Source organism: Bubalus kerabau, chromosome 15 (assembly GCF_029407905.1).
Source record: "Bubalus kerabau isolate K-KA32 ecotype Philippines breed swamp buffalo chromosome 15, PCC_UOA_SB_1v2, whole genome shotgun sequence".
NCBI lineage: Eukaryota > Metazoa > Chordata > Mammalia > Artiodactyla > Bovidae > Bubalus > Bubalus kerabau.
In genome coordinates this window covers 17,456,207-17,482,540 of record NC_073638.1, presented here as the reverse complement: position 1 = coordinate 17,482,540, position 26,334 = coordinate 17,456,207, and the positions used below count along the sequence as shown (strand labels likewise).

General features: G+C 40.0%; 1 protein-coding gene across 4 annotated transcripts in view; it reads right to left on the bottom strand.

The window, feature by feature from the left end:
• Positions 1-9,304, bottom strand: part of CUL5 (cullin 5) — a 130,138-nt gene extending 120,834 nt beyond the window's left edge. For 3 of the 4 annotated variants that reach the window (XM_055547793.1, XM_055547794.1, XM_055547792.1), the window contains exon 1: positions 8,836-9,304. Coding sequence is in view for 2 of the 4 variants with exons in the window: in XM_055547792.1 (XP_055403767.1) it covers positions 8,836-8,859 (24 nt within the window). In the remaining 2 variants the exon portion in view is untranslated. The remainder of the gene's footprint in view (positions 1-8,835) is intronic. The other variant, XM_055547791.1, reaches the window with a different exon arrangement.
• Positions 9,305-26,334: the final 17,030 nt, after the last annotated feature.

Below are 26,334 nucleotides of genomic sequence, written 5' to 3'. Positions count from 1 at the left end.
GGTGAAAGAAATCAGAGAGGACACTAACAGATGGAGAAATATACCATGTTCATGGATTGGAAGAATCAATATAGTGAAAATGAGTATACTACCCAAAGCAATCTATAGATTCAATGCAATCCCTATCAAGCTACCAACAGTCTTCTTCACAGAGCTAGAACAAATAATTTCACAATTTGTATGGAAATACAAAAAACCTCGAATAGCCAAAGCGATCTTGAGAAAGAAGAAGGGAACTGGAGGAATCAACCTACCTGACTTCAGGCTCTACTACTAAGCCACAGTTATCAAGACAGTATGGTACTGGCACAAAGACAGAAATATCGATCAATGGAACAAAATAGAAAGCCCAGAGATTAATCCACGCACATATGGACACCTTATCTTTGACAAAGGAGGCAAGAATATACAATGGATTAAAGACAATCGCTTTAACAAGTGGTGCTGGGAACTCTGGTCAACCACTTGTAAAAGAATGAAACTAGAACACTTTCTAACACCATACACAAAAATAAACTCAAGATGGATTAAAGATCTAAATGTAAGACCAGAAACTATAAAACTCCATAGGCAAAACACTCTCTGACATACATCACAGCAGGATCCTCTATGACCCACCTCCCAGAATATTGGAAATAAAAGCAAAAATAAACAAATGGGACCTAATTAACCTTAAAAGCTTCTGCACATCAAAGGAAACTATTAGCAAGGTGAAAAGACAGCCTTCAGAATGGGAGAAGATAATAGCAAATGAAGCAACTGACAAACAACTAATCTCGAGAATATACAAGCAACTCCTACAGCTCAACTCCAGAAAAATAAATGACCCAATCAAAAAATGGGCCAAAGAACTAAATAGACATTTCTCCAAAGAAGACATACAGATGGCTCACAAACACATGAAAAGATGCTCAACATCACTCATTATCAGAGAAATGCAAATCAAAATCACAGTGAGGTACCATTTCACACCAGTCAGAATGGCTGCGATCCAAAAGTCTACAAGTAATAAATGCTGGAGAGGGTATGGAGAAAAGGGAACCCTCTTCCACTGTTGGTGGGAATGCAAACTCGTACAGCCACTATGGAGAACAGTGTGGAGATTCCTTAAAAAACTGGAAATAGAACTGCCTTATGATCCAGCAATCTCACTGCTGGGCATACACACTGAGGAAACCAGAAGGGAAAGAGACACGTGTACCCCCATGTTCATCGCAGCACTGTTTATAATAGCCAGGACATGGAAGCAACCTAGATGTCCATCAGCTGATGAATGGATAAGAAAGCTATGGTACATATACACAATGGAGTATTACTCAGCCATTAAAAAGAATACCTTTGAATCAGTTCTAATGAGGTGGATGAAACTGGAGCCTATTATACAGAGTGAAGTAAGCCAGAAAGAAAAACACCAATACAGTATACTAACGCATATATATGGAATTTAGAAAGATGGTAACAATAACCCTGTGTACAAGACAGCAAAAGAGACACTGATGTATAGAACAGTCTTATGGACTTTGTGGGAGAGGGAGAGGGTGGGAAGATTTGGGAGAATGGCATTGAAACATGTAAAATATCACATATGAAACGAGTTGCCAGTCCAGGTTCGATGCACGATACTGGATGCTTGGGGCTGGTGCACTGGGACGACCCAGAGGGATGGTATGGGGAGGGAGGAGGGAGGAGGGTTCAGGATGGGGAACACATGTATACCTGTGGTGGATTCATTTTGATATTTGGCAAAACTAATACAATTATGTAAAGTTTAAAAAAAAATAAAATTAAAAAAAAAAAAAGACGCTTGCTCCTTGGAAGAAAAGCTATGACCAACCTAGACAGCATATTAAAAAGCAGAGACAGAACTGATTCATTGGAAAAGACCCTGATGCTGGGAAAAACTGAAGGCAGGAGAAGGGGATGACAGAGCATGAGATGGTTTGGATGGCATCACTAACTCAATGGACATGAGTCTGAGCAAACTCCCAGAGACGGTGATGGACAAGGAAGCCTGGAGTGCTGCAGGCCATGGGGTCACAAAGAGTCAGACAAGTACTTCAGTGAACAGAACTGATTAGGCACCAACTTACTGTATACACTACACCAAGGCAGGAGCCGTGACTTTCTATAATATAACTAGGTTCACTAGGACCCTTGCAAAATACCTAATAAGAAACACCTGTCTTTGTCTCATTTTTCTCTGTCCACCAGCTGGATGCCTAACGTCCTCTTGAAATCTCACTGCAAACTAAAGTTCCTCTCTTCTAATCCATTGATAAATAATGGATCTCTCACAGTTTATCTTAAACTGTCATTTCCCATGAGTAGCTTTAAGTAATATATCACCTCCAGATTATGTAACTGCTCACTCACTCATTTTCACAAAACATGAAAGATTTTCACACTTTTATAGTGAGTATCACATATAACAAGTATACGATTTAGTCTTCTATTCCCACTCTCACCCCTACCCTTGGCCCATATATGCACCCTTGAATTGGTTGGCCAATATATGCACCCCTGAATTGGTTTTCTCCCTCAGCTGTGAGTGTCAAATGTAACCAGGTCTCTAGGTCAGGCCACTGGAGTGAAGGACAGTGGCCCTAACGATCACATTCCCCTTAGATGCTCATTCAAAAGGGCAATTTCCATCAACCCAATGAAAAGTTAGGTTCTAAATAAGGCTCTCGTTTATGTTTAAATAGACATTAAAAAATAATTCCAGTTGTGTATCTTAATCACATTCACTGACATTATTCAAATCTGGGTATCACACTCATATTCTCTGCCAAGCATGTTCTACCAGTTTCCCCCGATCATCACCAACAAAAAGTCTACCTTTCTTCACAATCCAGCTCCAATGCTTTCTAAATAAAACTTTTCTTGATCATCACACCAGAAGTGATCTCCTCTGTCTATGAGAGACCAATCCAACACATGGTAACACTTCCAAAGTTCTTGCCTTAAAACCTTTAATATCTGGTTAATTCCCTAAGACCATGAACGCTGTTTTCCATTATCTTTATATCCTGGTGCCTTGCACATGAGTCTATAAAATTATTTTAATAAAAATTAATTCTATACGCACTTTGAACCACTCCTTTGTATTTCCATTTTCTTTCCTCTCAAAGAGTAAAAAAGTTTCCACTGAAAAAAGTAGTGCTTCACATTTCACTTGTAAGTTTAGACTGTTTTGTGCGTTGCTTTTACTCTTCTACTCCTTTCTCTCCCCCTCTCTCTAGATCTAATTAGAAGGAAATAAAGCCAGAAATTCCTCCCTTTAACCAACCAACGCTCATTTACTGAGCCATCTACAATGCATGGATACTGCACTGGACTTCTCTTTTCAGTCAACTATCATTCATTTATGGAGCACCTACCATGAGTAAGTTGGCTTAAAGTTTAACATTCAGAAAACTAAGATCATGACATCTGGTCCCATCACTTCCTGGCAAATAGATGAGGAAACAGTGGAAGACTTTATTTTTCTGGGCTCCAAAATCACTGCAGCCATGAAATAAAAAGATGCTTACTCCTTGGAAGGAAAGTTATGACCAACCTAGACAGCATATTAAAAAGCAGAGACATTACTTTGCCAACAAAGGTCTGTCTAGTCAAGGCTATGGTTTTTCCAGTGGTCATGTATGGATGTGAGAGTTGGACCATAAAGAAAGCTGAGCACCGAAGAATTGATGTTTTTGAACTATGGTGTTGGAAAAGACTCTTGAGAGTCCCTTGGACTGCAAGGAGATTCAACCAGTCCATCCTAAAGGAAATCAGTCCTGAATGTTCATTGGAAGGACTGATGTTGAAGCTGAAACTCCAATACTATGGCCACCTGATGCAAAGAGCTGACTCATTTGAAAAGACCCTGAGGCTGGGAAAGATTGAAGGTGAGAGGAGAAGGGGACGAAGGAGGATGAGATGGTTGGATGGCATCGCTGACTCAATGGAATGAGTTTGAGTAAACTACGGGTGTTGGTGATGGACAGGGAGGCCTGGCGTGCTGCAGTCCATGGAGTCACAAAGAGTCAGACACAACTGAGCAACTGAACTGAAATGAAGCATGAATAATCACCACACTAAATGGTTAAAAGCATCAACAAATTATAAAGTCCCTACACTAACAGTGCTTACAATCCACAAAGGGAGTTAAGATACACAAACAGATCCTGTAACTAACATAAAAGGCAAAACGTAAATGCTCGAAGATACTGATGCAGTGCTATGGTCATGCAGAGTAGGCAACAACTAATTCCAAAGGAGAGCTCTCAGAAAAAAGGAGCTATCTGGGCTGAGTCTTGATGACTTAAATAGGATTTTAACAGGTTGGTGGTGGGGCGGGGCGGGGGGGCCGGGGGGCACGGTGGATATTCCTAACACAAGAAACAGCAAACATAAAAAGTCTTGAAGACTCTGGTACAATAATAAACCAAAAAGAAACCAGCAAGGAGGGAGGGAAGGAATGTATGTGTATGTGTGTGTGCCTGCAAGCCCATGCACATTTGGGAGGAAGGGGGAGAGAGGGGAAGGAGAAGGAGAGAGATATTAGGGAGAAGACCTCACTAGAAAGATCTTGAAGAATTTGAACTATCAAAGGTATATGAGCAGGAAACTGATACAGTCAGCACTGTGCTTTGGCCTAGCTCTCAGATCAGAGTTAAGAGATAAAAACAGTGAAATCATTGGAGTTAAGACTTCCGGGGGGGTGGGGAGGGTGGGGAGGAAGGTACAAAAATAGAGAAACGATGGAGATTAAATCCCGAGAAATAATTATATTAGGAAAGGAGAGAAGGGAGGTCGGTGAAAAACACAAGAGAGGTGAGGATAAAGAAGACTGAAACAAAAAAACAGGGAACTGGCTGCTAAGTCCTGGTGGGAAAACATAAGCTGAATAAGAACAAGCGGAAGGAGGCAATGGAGCAGGTGCCTTGGAAAAGAGGAGAACATAGGGGAAACTAGAAAACATTGTGTTATTGACCAAGGATGTTAAGGGCATTCAAATAGCTAGATAATGTGCTAAGAACTGAATAGGGTTAGGTTTAACAAAAAATATTTGAACGGCTATTCGGAGTAAGATGCATGATGCATGCTCAGTCGCTTTAGTCAGTTCCAACTCTGTGACCACATGGACTGTAGCCCACCAGGCTCTTCTGTCCATGGGATTGTTCAGGCAATAATATTGGAGTGGGTTGCCATTTCCTCCTGCAGGGGATCTTCCTGACGCAGGGACTGAACACAAGGCACTTGTGTCTTCTGCATTGGCAGGTAGATTCTTTACCACTGAGCCACCTGGCAAGCCCATAGAAAAGTGAAGTCACTCAGTTGTGTCCAACTCTTTGCGACCCTATGGACAGCAGGCTCCTCTGTCCATGGGATGTCCTAGGCAAGAGTACTGTGGGTTGCCATTTCCTTCTCCAGGGAATCTTCCCGACCCAGGGATCGAACCCAGGTCTCCTGCATTGTAGACAGATGCTTTACCGTCTGAGCCACCAGGCAAGCCCATAAGCAACTGGTAATTGCATATGTCAAAATGTACAACACAACATCTTTGTATATCCAAAAGAGTTCTAAAATCCAGCAAAGGTCTACTTGCTTTAGTGAATATATTATTAATACAATCAAATTCCAATATGAAAAAAGTAGGTGGTTTCTATTGCATTAGGTTCTTACTTTTAAGTTTCATAACAAAGTTCTGAATCATGTTATCTTTCATAACATATTAGCTATCCCTCCAAACTCTTCATTCACAAATTCAATAAACTTAACTTCTTACTGGTACACAGGAAGAGGGCATTATTTTTCAGCAGAACACTAAAGGCCTCCCTTCAGGGTTGATGACATTACTCATCATTCTTCAGATATGGCTGTTTACCTGATAGTCAAATTCTAACTGTATTCTCTTCTAGGCCACACTTCTCAATTTTGACCATCAGTTCAGTTCAGTCGCTCAGTCGTGTCCAACTCTTTGCAACCCCATGAACCGCATAAGACATGGTAATTCTGTCAAATATGCTCTGATGAAATCTAATTGCACCATGTCCAAGACATCTGTCTAGTGAACCAGCCTACTAAACCTGTCAAAAAAGGAAATGAGGCTAACTTGGCCATTCCCTAGCCAGATCTATGACTATTCAAGGTATTACCAAACTTGAATTTATTTATTCATCTATTTATATTTTAATTGAAGTACAGTTGATTTACAACGCTGTGTTAATTTCTGCTGTACAGCAAAGTGATTCAGTTATATATATATATATATATATATAAACAATCTTTTCAATGTTCTTTTCCACTGTGGTTTATCACAGGATATTAAATATAGTTCCTTGTGGTATATAGTAAGTAGCACCTTGTTGTTTATACGTTCTATTTTCTATATATACAATAGTTTGCATCTGCTAATCCCAAACTCCCAGTCCATCCCTTCCCCTCAACCTCCTCCAGACTTTAATTCAAATGACCCTACGAATTCTGGTAAGGGTCTCCCTGCCATTTGTCCAAAACAAATTTCCTACTTTTTCATTAACTATTTCTAAAGGCATAAATACAAGACAATCCCTCCCTCCATACACACACTTCAATAAGGAGAGAAAAAAAAGAAAAAAAGTTTTCTGACCAATGTGAATAAGGAAACTTTTGGTGATACAGATAAAAGAATCAAATGTCTACTTATAATATCCATTGTTAGTTGTATGTATTTAAAAATCACATACTACATAAAATATTGAGAAATTCTTTTTCCCCCTTTTCAACATTTCATTAAATAATTGAAAATTTTCAAGTGTATCTGTCATCTTTTCATATTCACTAGAGACTGTGACTTTTACCAGTTTTGTCCAAACATTATCACTTTCCTTTTATTTATAAAAGTTATTTGAGTTACAGAACTGCTCGAATTACGATCTTTTTAACCTAAGTCTTAAGCACCTATTTCTATACATTCAGGTGTCCTTTTCAGTTTATAGGTGGGTGTGTGCTATACATATAGATTGATAATCTCTACAAGGTAACGATTTAAGAGTATTGAAAGAAGGAGCTTCAGACTTATATCTCCTCCAAACAATGCTTTGTAAAGCTTTGTATGGAGTAGAATAAAGTGACTCACTCTTTTCTGAGACACAAATCTGGAAGGAAAAAAGACTTTGCTTTATATCCACGTTATCAGTAAGTCAAAAATTCACAATTACTTCTTAAACACATTTCAATTAATAACATACACTATTGGTTATGTAGATGCATGGATACATTAACAGGAGTCTTTGCAAGTTAAAGTTTTCTTTCTGAATTAATATATTAGAACTTTGCTATACTGCTATAAAAGTAGTGAGTTACTCAACTCCCATGAACTTGTTTTCTTAGAGAAACAGCAGAGGTAACTGTAGCAATTTATGTGTATTGCATACCAGTTAAGATCCAGTCGCTGTTTTAAGATTATATATATACTAACTCAATCTTCACAAAGTTCCTATGAAATAAGTGCTATTGATAATTCATTATATTGATGAGGAAACTCAGGAACGGAGAGATTTAGAAACTTGCCCAAAGTCATGGAGCAGAAATTCTAAGTAGCAGAAATTAGGTCTAGTTCTAGGTCCCTCCCTCTTTTAAAAGAAGACCCGGGGTTGGGCAGGAGGGGCGGGGCGGGGCGGGGCAGGAGGGGCGGGGCGGGGCGGTGTATATGTGTGTGTTAGTTGCTCAGTCGTGTCACTCTTCGCGACCCCGTGGACTGCAGCCCACCAGGCTCCTCTATCCATGGAATTCTCCAGGCAAGAACAGTGGAGTGGGTTGCCATTCCCTTCTCCAAAAGAAGACATACTGCCTCTAAAATTAGTAAAATTAGAGAGACTAATATAGTTAGTATCCGTAGTCTAAAGAAGACAAGAGTGAGGTTACAGTAAGTTTTAATATATTTTCTATTCTCTATCAACACTGTCTGAAGGCCTAATTGAGGGAGAAGTAGTTCATCTACTACCCCCATTTCAGTAATACTTTTAAGGTATAAAGTATTGCCTACTACAAACATACCATAGAAGAAACTAGTGTCATGTCTTCCTTTCTCCTCTCAACTTTGTTACTGATGGTAGAGAATCTGCCTCTCTGGGCCTAGATCCCCCTTGCTATCCCAAATACATAAAACTAACTTTAACGGTTGTCTTTGATAAGGCAACTTTCCTAAGCCCTAAAACAACGGCAGTGCTTCCACTGTAGTCATCTGGTTGTGTGGTGTAATGGGGTTGGGGAACAGTTTCCTAAGTTAAAAAGGTAAAAATACGAACTCAAGAAAGGAAGAACAGAAGGGAACGTGTAGCCTGCAGTTAAGGGAGGGAGTGGGGCTACAGGCGCTGCCGTCTGACTTGGAAATCCGCGCAGATCGAATGAGAAGAGAAACTGAGGCGGTGGGGGTCCAAGTCATTAAAACCTGTTAGCAACATTTTCTGGGATTTTCTTTTTTTTTTCTTATGCGTCTCAAGACTCGCGCTTCAGAAGAAACTGAGACCCTAAGGACACTAACTGACCGATCCGTCAGGACACGGCATCGCCTTTCTTCCGGGGTCCCGGGCCAGCGCTGGCCCCTTGAGACCACTGCCCGCCGTCAGCCCTTGGCCGGGCCTTTCATCCACCAAGCTACCGGCAGCAGGGACACCAGGGCCTCTCGACCCCAAGGCCGGAGAACCGCGTTCCACTCCTCGGCGGCTGCCTCCCCGTCTTCCCTTCCGGTAGACAACCCCTGAACACTCCCCCATTTCGCCGCTGAACCAGAACCGAGCCATTCCCCAAGAGCTGAACCCACCGCTCCCGGAGTAGAAATCCAAGCCGGACTGAGGGTCTTACCTTTAACAGATTAGACGTCGCCATGTTCCTTCAACTTAGACTCTCGCGAGACCGCGCGAGATTTCGTGGCGCTCCGTGCCAGGCCACTACTGCAGGCCCGAGTTTCCCACCTGGGCCGAGGGGGCCCCGGGCCCGCACTGTGAATAAGGTGGGCTCCGGCGTGCACACAGCGCTGACCTCGTCCCTCACTCCCGGAGCTTCCTCGCTCTTCTCTCCCTACATGGTCACCGGGGCCTCCCCGTACGAGAGAGCTCATGCAAACACTCAGGGAGACGGCAGCGGCGAAAGGTGAGAGGGAACAGGAGCCGACCCGAAATCGGAAGAGGAAGCATCGGCTTCACGAGCCTCCCCACTCCTTCAGATGAGCCCCTGTGGTGGCACCCGCAGAGGCCACTGGCAACGAATTTAGCTCGGTTTGGGACCGGCCGCTCTGGTTCGGCGGCCGCGTCACGTGACGCGGCGGGCGGGGCCGCGCTCGGGAGCTAGCGTGGGAGCCTGAAAGCGTCGTGGGCAGAGATCTCGCAGCGAGGACGGGGGGGTACGCCCTCTGCTGGCAGGAGTATGTGTCTTCCGCCGCGGAGTGCTGGGGGGAGGTTACGAAAAAGACATTATCCGGAGTGAAATGCTTGTAATAGCTGTCTTCGAGAACTGGCGCATAGAAGGGACCCAAGAAATATTTGTGTGCATGAATCAATGAATCCACGCACGAACGTGTTAACTATTAATATTTCTACTCAAGAGGGCCTGGCACTGAAATAACCTCTAAGAGGTTGATCAGGTATACCAGAACATCCTATACCGTAAGACCCCTAAGCTTTATCCCTTCAGACCTCAAACCACTGGCCAAATAAAGGGAAAGTAATTTATATGTAGAACCTACATGTAATACCTACCTAGTATTGTATTCTACGCGTTTCCGAACTGTTCATTCATACATAATATGTGAGAAATAAGTTAGAGCTATAGAGTAAAATAGAGAAGAGGGATGCAGTTTGCAGTTTTAAACAGAAGGATCCAAGTAGGTCTCACTGAGAAGATGGCATTTGAGCAAAAAGACTTGAAAGCGGTGAGGGAGAATGCCAGGACATATTTGGGAGGAGAGCATTCCCAATAGAGGGGAACACAGGTGGCAGGTTGCCCAGAGTTTCAGAAGAACAGTTAGTTAGAAGGTTAGTGTGTTTAGAGTAGAGAGAAAGAAGAGCAGAAAGCCTTATAGGGCCTTGTAGACCACAGCAAAGACTGGCTCTTATTCTCTGTGAGATGGGCAATCATTGCAGGTTTTTGAACAGAGGAGTTGTATGATCAGACTCCCATTTCAACGTGATTGGTCTGACTACTCTGTAGTGAATCCAATGAGAAGGGTAATTTAGAAAACTTTTGTATTATCTCATTAGATGGACACAATCATGCCACCTAGGTGGCCAACATTTTGCAGTGATTTATTAGAGAGTAATCTAGGCATGATTAAGCAATGACTACATGGTAGAACAAGGATTAAGAGCCACTAGGCCTGTAATGTCCTGTCAACATGGGGATGACTCTTAGAGGTCATCTTTGTTCTGCTGCTGCTGCTAAATCGCTTCAGTCGTGTCTGACTCTGTGCAACCCCATAGACGGCAGCCCACCAGGCTCCCCCATCCCTGGGATTCTCCAGGCAAGAACACTGGAGTGGGTTGCCATTTCCTTCTCCAATGCATGAAAGTGGAAAGTGAAAGTGAAGTTGGCGCAGTCGTGTCCGACTCTTAGCGACCCCATGGACTGCAGCCTACCAGGCTCCTCCATCCATGGGATTTTCCAGGCAAGAGTACTGGAGTGGGGTGCCATTGCCTTCTCCAATCTTTGTTCTACAGATGAGAAAGTGGAAACTTCTTTCTGGTCAAGGTCACAACTGGGTGGGGCAAAAAGTCTGGTCCAGAATAAACTTTCTATAATTATGGATCCCTTTTCCAGTGACACTGGGTTGTCTTCAACCCTAGTCCAGCTCTACTGCTTTATTTGCAAAGTGTAAGTTGATTAATTTATAACTATGTACCATTAAAAAGTTAGGCAACAAACTGCAATGTAACAGTTTAATTTGTTCATAAATTAATGATCCTTCTTAAAGAATTCATTATTAAGTAATTAAGTATTTAATGCCTGTTCAAGTTTCTTGTTATGTACTGAGCACTGGAAATCTAGGATTAAATGAGACAGATAAGACCTCTGTCCTCTTGGAGCTTATAGTCTAATAAGGGAGCTAGATATTAAGCACAGTTACACGAATCAAATGTTTCTGAATTGGAGTTGTGATAAATACCACAAGGGTAAAATAAAATGTGCAGTTCCGAACATATGGTTTGGAAGGGACTAGTATCCTGTACTATTCCTATGATCACACTCTGAACGACTACTTCTGAATTTTCAGTTTCAAATATCCCACTGTCTAACAAGACATTCCTTTCTCCAAACTTGCTTGCTCTGGCAATCCCATTGCTACAGTCTGACCTCAAGTGAGTTCTTCATTCCATTGACCCCACTACTTCCTTGTTCTCTATCATTCCCTCCTTTTTCACTTCCTTCCTCACCCAGTTTAGCTTCTGTAAACCATCATTATTAAAACATGTAAATATTTTATTTATTTAAAGATAGAGAACACAATCACATAACATAAAATTCAGAAGGTACTAAAAGGAATACAGTTAAAAGTAAGCCTCCTTCCCTTTCCTAGGGTAATGTTCTATATTGTGGTAGGTATTTGGTTTATTTAGGTGTATTGTTATTGTGTTGTTGTTTAAACACTAAGCCATGTTCGACTCGTTGTGACCCCATGGTCTGTAGCCTGTTAGGCTCCTCTGTCCATGGGATTTCCCAGGCAAGAATACTGGAGTGGATTGCCACTTCCTCCTCCAGGGGATCTTCCCAACCCAGGGATCAAAGCCATGTCTCCTGCTTGGCAGGCAGATGTTTACCTCTGTTTATTTGTCAAAACCCAGCCCATGTTCCATTAAGATTTTTGCATTTCATTCAAAAGAAAAAGCAGAAACAACATTTGAGTTTAGTTAATGATATTCAGGCTGAAGAATTTAGGGATAACTGAAGTTATGTTTACCATTTGCTTTGAAATGTATCAAAAAATAAGATGGATTGATGGTTGCATAGAAAAGTCAACAAAGCAATTATAGTAAAAAATGTTAATGGCAGAATCTGGGATGGATTAACTAGTGTCCTCTATGTAAAATCTTTCAGTTTGTCTATATGTTTAACATTTTTCATAATTAAATGTTGTGGGAAATTTTTTTAATAGACCTCTCTTCCTTCACAGTCCTTCAGGCAACCATTGTCCCTTACTCAGAAATAACAATTATAAATTTCTTGTGAATCCCTAGGACATTTGCTGCATATATAAACATTCATATGTGTATTTCTTTTCTCTTCCCACAAACGATGGCATACCACTTACACACTTAACATCTTTTTTCCCACTCAGTTGTATGATATGAATCTGAAAAATATATTTGTGTTTATTTTTTCACACTTCCGTATAGAAATCCAAGCAAGACTGGCAGACCATAAAGCTCCTGTTAACTACCAGGAAGTTTGGGATTGTTACTTCCAAAATAGGCTCTTGAAGTCCATTTTTAGCACAATAATAAATTCAAAGCTTTTCATTTGTAAGAAGAAAAAACAAAGCTTTGTACATATAAAGGTAGTGTATGAAGCTTAATCAATAAACTCTTAGTTAAGGACTTCCCTGGTGGTCCAGTGGTTGAGTCCACCTTCCAGTGCAGATGATATGGGTTCAATACCTAGTTGGGGAACTAAAATCGCACATGCTGCCTGGCAACTAAGCCCTCATGCCGCAACTGCTGAGTGCACTTGCTTTGGAGCTCGCGAGCCACAACTAGAGAGAAGCTCTCGTGCCACAAAGATCCTGCATGCCACAACTAGGATCCAACACAACCAGAAATAAATAAATAATTATTAAAAAAAAAAAAAAAACTATTAATAACTGGTAAAACACTAGATGGAGCATCAAGGGTTTTCAAGATTTTGGAGTGGGAGAGGAAGGAAGATAGCTACTGGGGCTTCCTAGACCTCTGGGTACTACATGGAGAAAAAGAAGAGTTCACCCCAAAAAACTGTATGACTGCCTGGCACCAGGAAGACCCACAAAGCCAACCCTAAACCCAACCGTAAGCCTAACAGTAACTGGAATCTAACTGTATTCCTATATCAATTTCTATCCTTATTCCTAAACCAGAAACTCCTTTGCTGTGCCAGAGGATGCCACACGTTGCCAGTGCAGACAGGTGTATTAGTTGTCTTTGTTGGGAGAGAATATCCCAGAGGCAGCTGCGTTCTCCATATTGCCTGTTGGCAATCACCTGTATCTTAAATCTGCTCAGCCCACAGGACTGCTCTGTTAGGATGACTTCCTCTTCCATGGCCCCAAACATTCCTAAGCTCCATTCCTGCAGCTTATTGAAACTGAAGAGACCCATCCTAAGATTTTCACCCATGTGACAATGGTCAGGAGTGAAATTCCCAAAGTCTAATTTATACATGTTAAATAATCACTTTCTTAAAAATATCTGCAACAGCCTAGTCCCTTTTCTCCTCTGTCATATGTAAGTAGTAAAAACAACCTTTCAATAAATCCTCTCTATCTTCTTCATGCCTACACCCAAGTAGCTGAACATTGCTAGAGAAATGCTCAAAACTGAGTTGTGTGATTTTACTTTAGACTCAAACTCAGAGCTCAGGTGGGAACTTAACACTACCCAACAATCCTGTCCTATTTTTCTCTAGTGGGCTTGCTCTTCCATTCCATTTCCTAGAATTCCTACTTCATTTTATAAGCATTTACTCCCCTTCTTCCTTCGCAGTGAATTACCTCCATCTCTACTTCCTTGCAAATATAAATGGCATCTTTCTTTTCTCTCATGAAATCTTCAGTCTGAGGCAGGAGATAGATGGGCTTCAGGCAAGATGCTTAAAACTAGCCCCCTGTTTGCATTTCCTGAGACAGGAGGTAGGTGAGCTCCAGGTTAGGCATTTTAGAAAGAACAACAGAAACAGGGTAAAAAACCAGGCTTTGTTTCCTTTGGACACTTTGAGATAATAGTTATGGCAGGTACAGAGAGGGGCTAATCCCTGTTTGAGTAAAAGATCAAGAGTTCACATATTTCCCCTCCTCGAGGCAAGGGAGACATTTCACACACCCAGGAAGGCCCCCTGAGGGTCAAAAAAGAGGGAGCATCACCCCATAGTAGACCTCCGGGCTGGAATCCTTGGAAAAAATTTGTGCTTGCATGTTGGGGAGGGTTCTTCTAGGGTGGGTCAGGTGTGGAAAAAAGAAACAGACAACTAGCCAAAAGTAAAATATCCAGAAGAACTTCCGTATATAAGTGGTTTAGTTGCACTTCTCATTAGTGAGGGTGCCCCATCCTTGGGAGAAGGCAATGGCACCCCACTCCAGTACTCTTGCCTGGAAAATCCCATGGGTGGCGGAGCCTGGTAGGCTGCAGTCCATAGGGTTGCTAAGAGTCAGACACGGCTGAGCGACTTCACTTTCACTTTTCACTTTCATGCATTGGAGAAGGAAATGGCAGCCCACTCCAGTACTATTGCCTAGAGAATCCCAGGGATGGGGGAGCCTGGTTGGCTTCCATCTATGGGATCGCACAGAGTCGGACACGACTGAAGCGACTTAGCAGCAGCAGCAGCAGCAGCCCCATCCTTGCTCTTTGCCTTGCTTCTTTCTTGACTAAACTGTTTCTCTGTGTGCTTTCCCACTTGTGCTGTGTGGGAAATAGCTTTTATACCTAGTATAAAGGCTATCTATCTATCTATATATACTATATATCTATCTAGTAATAGCCTTTGTACCTACTTTTACAGTCTTGCCTTCTTGAGAAATGCATTTTTCAATGGAGACAAAGGCCAGAGGAATTTTACTTCCAGCCTCTAGCACCTGCTGGACTGGCGGTTAGGATTCCTGGTTTTTATCCAGGCTACCTAGATCCTACTCCTGGGCATGGAAGAACTAAGATCTCACTTCAAACCACTGCTCACTTCTGTCTCTCCAAGATAAAAACTTCTGTCCTTCCAGCTTTTAATCCCTTTCTCTTACTGTGCTATCGGCCAGGGTCCATCTCTAGCCCCGTACTTCTACTTGTATTCGGGATCCTATCTCAAGAACCATCCATCCCTTACCTTTTTTGTATTATCAGTTTTTTCCCCCCTCTCCTATTTTATTTCATTCTTATGTATATTTTTTAAAAGTTCAGAAGCATCTTTCATCTCCAAAGAAAAGAATCCTTCCTTTAACTCCTTCATCATTCTAGTTGTCACTGCCCTGATTTTAATTCTCAACATTTTTTAGTGCAGTTTTCCACTTTCCCTTTCCTGAAACACTTTCGTCTCTTGGCCTCCATGATACCAAACCCTCCTGTTTCCTACATTATGGTTATGTCTCTTTCGTATTGTGCCCTTTTCCTCTACTTAACCTTTATTGTTATTGTTCTTTGGAGCTCTATCTTGGTCCCTCTTTTCTCTATATACAGTTTCTCCTTTAGTGATCATACCAAGTCCCATAATATTAAATATCAGCTATAACACTAAGAACTTTCAAATATGTATTTCCAGACTTGAACCTCTCTCCTGGATTCCTGACTCGTATATCCAGTCACATGCTTGTCCTCTCTACTTGGGATCTCACAAACATCTCAGGTATAACATACTGACACCATTGATCTTTACATGAGAGTCTGAGTGAACTCTGGGAGTTGGTGAGGGACAGGGAGGCCTGGCGTGCTGCGATTCGTGGGGTCGCAAAGAGTCGGACACAACTGAGCTACTGATCTGATCTGATCTGATCTGTGCTCCTACAAAACAGTGACAGGTAATCCCCCTACCAAACTTTGTTTTCCAGAGACAGCTTACTACAAAGAAAGACCCATCTGCATATGGCTTAGATTATCCATTCTTTCTTTTTGTATGTCTATTATTTTTCTTTTATTTATGTATTTATTTTTGGTTGTGCTGGGTCTTTGTTGCTGCAAGTGGGTTTTCTCCAGTTGCAGCGAGCAGGGACTACTCCCTAGGTGTGGTGTGTGGGCTTCTCGTGTGGTGGGTTCTCTTGTTGCTGAGCATAGGCTATAGGGTGTAGAGGCTTCAGGAGTTGTGGATCATGGGCTTAGTTGCCCCAAAGGATGTGGAATCTTCCTGGACCAGGGACTGAACAGTTACTGAGTCCAAGTTCACTCTGCTCACCATACAACAGGTCAGTGAGTCAGACACAAGGTGTTAAGGCAAAGCATATGACTTTATTTGGAAAGCTAGCAGACCTAGAAGATGGCATACTAGTGTTTCCAGAAAACCATCTTATCACGGTCTGAATGCCAGGTTCTTTTATAGAATAGAGAAGGAGAGGAGGTGAGAAAGTAAAAAGGTCATAAGTCTTGCAGATATATCCTGGAATGACCAGCCTTGGGGAGGGAATGTGTTAATTTCTTCCACCCTATAGCCATCTACTAGAAGACAGAGTCCTAAACAAACATACTTTTGTTTAACTTTTAAGGATTCCTCGAGGCAGGCCGTTATGTATGGACAGTATCCTTTTAGTGAACAAAACCAACGGGAGGCAAAAATTAAAGTAGGAGAAACAGACTCAACATGGAGTCAGTTCTTCCCTGTAACAATTCCCCACTGTCAATGTCCATTCTACAATCTTGTGGAAAAGAGGGAGATGACCATTCTAATTGCTTCCTGTTGTATCTTGTCAGATGGATCTATCTGGGAATGTCCCACCATCCATGCCAGTGTTCCAAATGTTGCTTCTTTTGCTCCTATGTGGAGAGTATGTACTTTACATCTGTAGACTGTAAAAATATTCACAACCTAAAAGTTAAGAGTTATGTTTTATTCAGTGGGAATTTTGAGGACTTCAGACCCAGGAGGCAGCATTTCAAGTTAAAGAATTGAGCACTTTTCTGTATCCCATACAGAAGCAAGTGTCAAGGATCTCTGAAATCATTCCCTTGATATGCACCTCAGCTATCTAGGGCCCTGTATTCTCATATCCCGAGTTTCCTCAGAGTTCACTATAGGTAGTGGCTGCAGTCTGATGGCTGCTAGATGGCAGGTATTATTCTCCTTCCTGAGTTTCCTCAGGTTTCACCAGCTCACATTGGAGGGCTGCAATCGCTGATGGCTTATAGTGGCAGAAAACATTCCATTTCTCAGATCCTCCCCTAGTGATAAGGAATTTGACCAATATTTGGGAGACATTTTGTGATCAAATTTTGTCCCATAGCAGTGGGAGGTTCATCCCAGATCAGATGAAAATTCTTGATATATTAATCCAAGTGTTAATTTTTGGATTTGGAGAAGGAAATGGCAACCCACTCCAGTACTCTTGCCTGGAAAATTCCATGGATGGAGGAGCCTGGTAGGCTACAGTCCATGGGGTCGCAAAGAGTTTGTCACGACTGAGGGACTTCACTTTCACCTCTGGATCCTATGTCTAATTATGACCCAGGAAACATTTTCTCTTGTTGCTTCTTCCCATACATAGAATCACACTATTACCATTATTTTATGTTATAAATGGGATCCATTTCCTCAAAATGCTTAGCTATAAAAGTTTTGTTGGAGGCCTTATTACATACTGGGTACTATAAGAGACAATGATCTCATAAATTAGGAGGCTATAAGTAATGCAGCTAGTAACATTGACAAAGATGGTACAGCAAGGAGACACAAAAGCACAAACAATTTGAAAACAAAGAACAAATTAAGACAATGATTAGTATGACTAGTAGTAATCCAGTTGCAATAATTGAGTGACCAAATGAGCCATAACTGATTTAATGAGTTATCCACAGATTCACTGTACTGGAAGTGCATACTTAGATATGTATGGCTTAATCTTTGAGACAAGCATGTGCTACTGGCAGAATCAACCAGGTAGAGAGAAAAATATAAATGTTTCAATTCTGCTTACAAAGGTATAATTTACTCAATTACTGTTAAGTCATAATTAAAGGGGAAGGTTTTCCTTACACCTGGAAAACACAGATGTAAACCAGTAAATTTTTTTTAGATAGAAATCATAGAAGTTATAACCATATTTACCAGTTGACTAAGTGCTATGTAACTGATCCTTTTGTTAACAGCTTTATGAAGCCATCAGATTTTTCTATTAGAATTCTTCAATTTCTTACCCAGTTCAGCATTATGATGTGAAAGTCAGAAACTTGTATTATCCAAAAGTCCTTTTTATAAATCTTCTTGAACAGGAGGCATTTTTACAAAGGCATCAAAGTGAAACCATAACTGTCTATAATGATAAAAGACCTAAGAAGTCATATTTAAATCTGATTACAACACAACTGACAAAGTATTAATAACTCAGTTACTACTGTTACATACAACACACTTCAAATATTATTTTACTAGGACATATTAGATTTTAGGGGCTCCATATAACCTCAAGAATATCTAACATTTACCATACAATGTAATCGAAAAAATTTATTACTCATTTGACAACACTTGGTATGTAATTTAACATACCATGTAGACCGAATTAGTTTAATATCTCCCTTTGCAGGTGTTTTAGGGGCTCTTTGAAGCATCCCAAAGTTAGCTAGAAGTCAAAGGAACTTCATTATAATTTGACTTCAAAAAAATCAAAAGGGTTTTAAAACACAACAGGATCATGACTAGGAAACAATGGTTGTTTACTTAGCCAAAGTGATAATAAAGATTTCAAAGGCAAATTCAGAAGAGATCACTTAAAAGGAAAAGAAATTTAAAATCTGCTCAATATCTTAAGAAAACTTGTCTTTTTAACAGAGAGAAAAGCCCAATTCAAGTTTTGCACCAGTTTACTTTTTAAAGTTCATTTACTCAACTAAACTTATTTTAAACTTAGTCCTGACTGATCATGTACAGAACTCTTTTTTTGAGGTCCACTGTCCATAAACTTAAATCACTTAACTTACTTTAGCGCAATTCTAACTTTCAAGTTGTCGAATATCTGGAGAGACCCTAAAATATAATTATTTCTAAAAGTTCACCTGAATCGCTTATCTCATTTGCATTTTCTTTCATTAAATTTTCTTCACATCAAGTTATTTTTCTTGTTGACAACTTTGTATCAATAAACAAACATTAATCAGTTCAGTTCAGCTCAGTTCAGTCACTCAGTCGTGTCCGACTCTTTGCAACCCCATGAATTGCAGCATGCCAGGCCTCCCTGTCCATCACCAACTCCCAGAGTTCACTCAGACTCACGTCCATCGAGTCAGTGATGCCATCCAGCCATCTCATCCTCTGTTGTTCCCTTCTCCTCCTGCCCCCAATCCCTCCCAACATCAGAGTCTTTTCCAATGAGTCAACTCTTGGCATGAGGTGGCCAAAGTACTGGAGTTTCAGCTTTAGTATCATTCCTTCCAAAGAACACCCAGGACTGATCTCCTTTAGAATGGACTGGTTGGATCTCCTTGCAGTCCAAGGGACTCTCAAGAGTCTTCTCCAACACCACAGTTTTACCTGGTATTAAATTATTTCCTAGTTCATTTAGCTTAATTTATCTTGTGTTTAGAATTGTTTGGTTTGCAAGTACTTACTTTAAAAATTTTTTTATTTATGTTTTAACTGAAGGATAATGGCTTTATAGAATTTGTTTTCTGTCAGACCTCAACATGAATCAGTCATAGATATACATATATCCCCTCCCTTTTAAAACTCCCTCCCATCTCCCTCCCAATCCCACCCCTCTTGGTTGATACAGAGCCCCTGTTTGAGTTTCCTGAGCCATACAGCAAATTCCCGTTGGCTATCTATTTTACATATGGTAATGTAAGTTTCCATGTTACTCTTTCCATACATCACACCCTCTCCTCCCCTCTCCCCATGTCCATAAGTTTATTCTTTATGTCTGTTTCTTCATTGCTGCCCTGTAAATAAATTCTTCAGTACCATTTCTCTAGATTCCATATATATGGTTTAGAATACAATATTTATTTTTCTCTTTCTGACTTACTTTAGTCTTTATAATAGGTTCTAGGTTCATCCACCTTATTAGAACTGACTCAGATGCATTCCTTTTTATGACTGAGTAATATTCCATTGTGCATATGTACCACAACTTCTTTATCCATTCATCTGTCGATGGACATTTAGGTTGCTTCTATGTTCCAGCTATTGTAAATACTGCATGAGCAATGGGGTACATATGTCTTTTTCAATTTTGGTTTCTTCAGGGTATATGCCTAGGAGTGGGATATACTGGGGTATATTGCTGGGTCATATGATGGTTTGATTCCTAGCTTTTTAAGTCATCTCCATACCATCTTCTATAGTGGCTGTATCAATTTACATTCCCACCAACAGTGCAAGAGTGTCCCCCTTTCTCCATACCCTCTCCAGCATTTATTGTTTGTAGACTTTTTGATGATGGCCATTTTGACCAGTGTGAGGTGATATCTCATTATAGTTTTGATTTGCATTTCTCTAATAATGAGTGATGTTGAGCATCTTTTCATATGTTTGTTAGCCATCTGTATGTCTTCTTTGGAGAAATGTCTGTTTAGGTCTTTTTCCCACTTTTTGATTGGGTTGTTTGTTTTCCTGGTATTGAGTTGTATGAGCTGCTTGTATATTTTGGAAGTTAATCCTTTGTCAGTTGTTTCATTTGCTATTATTTTCTCCCATTCTGAGGGTTGTCTTTTCAACTTGCTTATAGTTTCCTTAGCTGTGCAAAAACGTTTAAGTTTAATCAGGTCCCACTTGTTTGCTTTTGTTTTTATTTCTGTTATTGTAGGAGGTGGGTCATAGAGGATCTTGCTTTGATTTATGTCATCGAGTGTTCTGCCTATGCTTTCTTCCAAGAGGCTTATAGTTTCTGGTCTTACATTTATGTCTTTACTCCGTTTTGAGTTTATCTTCATGTATGGTGTTAGGAAGTGTTGAAATTTCATTCTTTTAACCTAGGTGTCCAGTTTTCCCAGCACCAGTTATTGAAGAGACTGTCTTTGCCCCATTGTATATTCTTGCCTCCTTTCTCCGGAGAAGGCAATGGCACCCCACTCTAGTACTCTTGCCTGGAAAATCCCATGGATGGAGGAGCCTGGTGGGCTACACAGTCCATGGGGTCGCTAAGAGTCGGACACAACTGAGCGACTTCACTTTCATTTTTCACTCTCATGCATTGGAGAAGGAAATGGCAACCCACTCCAGTGTTCTTGTCTGGAGAATCCCAGGGACGGGGGAGCCTGGTGGGCTGCCATCTATGGGGTTGCACAGAGTCAGACACGACTGAAGTGACTTAGCAGTAGCAGCAGCCTCCTTTCTCAAAAATAAAGTACCCATAGGTGTATGGGTTTATTTCTGGGCTTTCTATCTTGTTCGATTGGTCTATATTTCTGTTTTTGTGCCAGTACCATACTGTCTTGGTGACTGTAGCTTTGTATTATAACCTGAAGTCAGGAAGGTTGATTCCTCCAGCTCCATTCTTCTTTCTCAAGACTGCTTTGGCTATTTAGGGACTTTTGTGTTTTCATATGAATTGTGAAATTTTTGTTCTAGTTCTGTGAAAAATGCCATTGGTGATTTGATAGGGATCACATTGAATCTGTAGGTTGCATTTGGTAGTGTAGTCATTTTCATAATATTGATTCTTCCTTCCCAGGAACATGGAATATCTCTCGATCTGTTTATGTTGCCTTTGATTTCTTTCATTAGTGTCTTACAACTTTCTGTGTACAGTTCTTTTGTCTCCTTAGGTAAGTTTATTCCTAGATATTTAATTATTTTTGTTACAATGGTGAATGGGTTGATTCCTTAATTTCTCATTCTGGTTTTTCATTGTAGTATATAGAAGTGCAAGTGATTTATGTGTATTGATTTTGTATTCTGCAAGTTTGCTAAATTCACTGATTAGCTCTAGTAATTTTCTGATAGTATCTTTAGGGTTTTCTATGTACAATATCATGTCATCTGCAAACAGTGAGAGCTTTACTTCTTCTTTTCTGATCTGGGTACCTTTTATTTCTTTTTCTTCTCTGATTGCTGTAGCTAGGACTTCCAAAACTTCTTTTAATAATAGTGGTGAGAGTGGACACCCTTGTCTTGTTCCTAATCTTAGGGGGAATGCTTTCCGTTTTTCACCATTGAGAATAATGTTTGCTGTAGGCTTATCATATATGGCCTTTACTATGTTGACATAGATTCCTTCTATGCCCATTTTTTGAAGAGTTTTAATCATAAGTGGGTGCTAAATTTTGTCAAAGGCTTTTTTCTGCATCTATTGAGTTTATCATATGGTTTTTATCTTTCAGTTTGTTAATAGAGTGTATCACATTGATTGATTTGCATATATTGAAGAATGCTTGCATCCCTGGAATAAACCCAACTTGATCATGGTGTGTGAGTTTTTTAATGTGCTGCTGAATTCTGTTTGCTAAAATTTTGTTGAGGATTTTTGCATATATGTTCATCAGTGATATTGGCCTGTAGTTCTCTTTTTTGGTGTTGTCTTTGGTTTTGGTATCAGGGTGGTGGTGGCCTCGTAGAATGAGTTTGGGAGTGTTCCTTTCTCTGTAATTTTTGAAAGACTTTTAAAAGGATAGGCATTAACTCTTCTCTAAATGTTTGATAGAATTCTCCTGTGAAGTATCTGGTCCTGGGCTTTTGTTTTTTGGAAGATTTTTGATCACAGCTTCAATTTCAGTGCTTGTAATTGGGTTTTTCATAATTTCTATTTCTTCCTGGTTCAGTCTTGGAAGATTGAACTTTTCTAAGAGTCTGTCCATTTCCTCCAGGTTATCCATTTTATTGCCATATAGTTGTTCATAATAGTCTCTTATAATCCTTTGTATTTCTGCATTGTCTATTGTAACCTCTCCTTTTTCATTTCTAATTTTGTTGATTTGATTCTTCTCTCTTTTTTTCATGATGAGTCTGGCTAAATGTTTGTAAATTTTGTTTATCTTCTCAAAGAACCAGCTTTTAGTTTTATTAATCTTTATTATGATTTCTTTCATTTCTTTTTTCACTTATTTCTTCTCTTCTCTTTATAATTTCTTTCCTTCTACTAATTTTGTTTCTTTTTGTTGTTGTTGCTCTTCTTCTTTTTCCAGTTGTTTTAGGTGTAAAGTTAGGTTGTCTATTTGATGTTTTTCTTGTTTCTTGAGGTAGGATTGTATTGTTGTAAACTTCCCTCTTAGAACTGCTTTTGCTGCATCCATAGGTTTTGGGTTGTCATGTTTACATTGTCATTTGTTTTTAGAAATTTTTAAATTTCCCTTTTGATTTCTTAGTAACATGTTGGTTATTTAGAAACGTGTTGTTTAATCTCCATGTGTTTGTGTTTTTTACAGTTTTTTTCTTGTAATTGATATCTAGTCTCATAGTGTTGTGGTCAGAGAAGATGCTTGATATGATTTCAATTTTCTTAAATTTACGGAGGTTTGATTTGTGACCCGAGATGTGGTCTATCCTGAAGAATGTTCCATGAGCACTTGAGAAGAAGGTGTATGCTTCTGCATTTGAATGGAATGTCCTGAGGATATCAATGGGATTCATCTCATCTACTGTATAATTAAAGACTTGTGTTTCCTTATTAATTTTCTGTTTTGATGATCTGTCCATTGGTGTGAGTGGGGTGTTAAAGTCTTCTACTGTTATTGTGTTACTGTCAATTTCTCCTTTTAGATCTATTAGTGTTTGTCTTATGTATTGAGGTGCTCCTATGTTGTGTGCATAGATATTTATAATTGCTATGTCTTCCTCTTGGATTGATTCCTTGATCATTATGTAATGTCCTTCTTTATCTCTTGTAATATTCTTTATTTTAAGGTCTACTTTGTCTGATATGAAGATTGCTACTCCAGCTTTCTTTGGCTTGCCATTTGCATGGAATATATTTTTCCATTCTCTCGCTTTCAGTCTATATGTGTCTTGAGGTCTGAAGTGGGTTTCTTGCAGACAGCACATATATGGGTCTTGTTTTTATATCCATTCAGCCAGTCTGTGCCTTTTGGTGCATTGGAGCATTTAATCCATTTACATTTAAAGTAATTATTGATATATATGTTCCTATTGCCATTTTCTTAATTGTTTGGGGTTGATTTTTGTAGATCGTTTTCTTCTATTGTATTTCTTGACTATGTAAGTCCCTCTAACATTTGTTATAAAGCTGGTTTTGTGGTACTGAATTCTCTTAACTTTTGCTTGTCTGAAAAGCTTTTTATTTCTCCATCAGTTTTGAATGAGATGCTTGATGGGTACAGTAATCTTGGTTTTAGATTTTTCTCTTTCAGTACTTTAAATGTATCCTGCCATTCCCTTCTGGCCTGCAGAGCTTCTTCTGAAAGATCAACTGTTATATGTATGGGGTTTCCCTTGCATGTTACTTGTTGCTTTTCCCTTGCTGCTTTTAATATTCTATCTTTGTGTTTAGTCTTTGTTAGTTTGATTAGTATGTGTCTTGGCGTGTTTCTCCTTGAGTTTTTCCTATTTGGGACCCTTTGCACCTCTTGGACTTGATTGACTATTTCCTTTTCCACGTTGGGGAAATTTTCAACATAGTTTATAGATTATAATCTCTTCAAAATTTTTTTCATACTCTTTCTTTTTCTCTTCTTCTTCTGGAACCTCTATAATTCAAATGTTGGTGCATTTGATATTGTCTCAGCGGTCTCTGAGACTATCAGTTCTTTTCATTCTTTTTACTTTATTCTGCTCTTCAGAACTTATTTCCACCATTCTATCTTCCATCCCACTGGTTCATTTTTCTACTTCAGATATTCTGCTATTGATTCCTTATAGATTGATTGCTTTCAGTAATTATATTGTTTGTCTCTGTATGTTTATCCTTTAATTCTTCTAGGTCTTTGTTAATTGAGTCTTACTTTTTCTTCATTTTATTTTCAAGGTTTTTTATTATATTTACTATCATTATTCTGCATTCTTTTTCAGGTAGTTTGCCTATTTCCTCTTCACTAATTTGGACTTCTGTGTTTCTAGTTTGTTCCTTCATTTGTGTAGTATTTCTCTGCCTTTTCATTATTTTTTTCAACTTATTGTATTTGAGGTCTCATGAATGCGTTCTTCCTTTTCGTTTCTCCCCTCCTAAGGTTGGTCCAGCAGTTTGTGTAAGTTTCGTATAGGGTGAGATTTGTGCTGAGTTTTTGTTTGTTTGTTTTTCCTCAGATGGGCAAGGCTGAGTGAGGTGGTAATGCTGTCTGATGATGATTGGATTTATATTTTTGTTTTGTTTGTTGTTTAGATGAGGCATCCTACACTGGGTGCTTCCAGTGGTTGATTGGGTGATGCCGAGTCTTGTATTCAAGTGGTTTCCTTTGTGTGAGTTCTCACTATTTGATACTCCCTAGGGTTAGTTCTCTGGTAGTTTAGGGTCTTGGAGTCAGTGCTCCCACTTCAAAGTTCAGGGGTTGAGCTCAGCATTCCATGCTTTAGGAGCTCCACATCAATGGGTGTTAGGAATTCAGTCTCCCTCTAGCAAGGGCAGGGGAAGCAGGGCCTCAGTTTCCATCTCTCTGGACTTGCAGCTCCGTCTACATGTGGCCGGCCTTCCCCTTGCCTGGCAGGGGCTGGTCGTCCCCACATCAAGTGGCACTGACGTGACCAACCCTTCTGCCACACACACTGTGAGCCCCGTTTTGAGACTGAGGTTTGCCCGGGGAAGGAAGCTTGCAGAACAGGCCTCAAAGCTGTCTGGGGAAGGCTAGGGGCTGGGATTTTTTGGCAGGGACAAGCAGGGTGGTGGGATGCTGGGGAATAGTAAAATGTGACCGGAAAGAGGAATTAACCCAGGAAATTGTCATTCTCTGCTGGCGCTGCTGAGCTCCAGGTCCCTAGCAGGCAGTCTTCAGAAACAGTCAAGCACTTACTTTTCATTAAGGCAATTAAATAGAGCTCTTTAACAAATTATCCTCAGTGATAATATCCAAAGACACATACTGAGCCATATATATATCCAGACAGACATGGGAGATCACATAGCTTCATTTTTCAAACTTAGTCATGAATCAGAACAATATGAAACTCACTAGTTTATAAATAACAGTTGGAATAAGAAAGCAATTTTAAGGGTTTTTTCTCTTTTTACTAATATTTATGGAAAACAAGTCAAGTTCAAATTGACCCTCCTTTTAAAATTTGTGTTTTAAACTCTCCGACATAAACCACAGCAGGATCCTCTATGACCCACCTCCCAGAATATTGGAAATAAAAGCAAAAATAAACAAATGGGACCTAATTAAAATTTAAATCTGCACAACAAAGGAAACTATGAGCAAGGTGAAAAGACAGCCTTCAGAATGGGAGAAAATAATAGCAAACAAAGCAATGGACGAAGAATTAATCTCAAAAATATACAGGCAACTCCTGCAGCTCAATTCCAGAAAAATAAACGACCCAATCAAAAAGTGGGCCAAAGAACTAAACAGACATTTCTCCAAAGAAGACATACAGATGGCTAACACA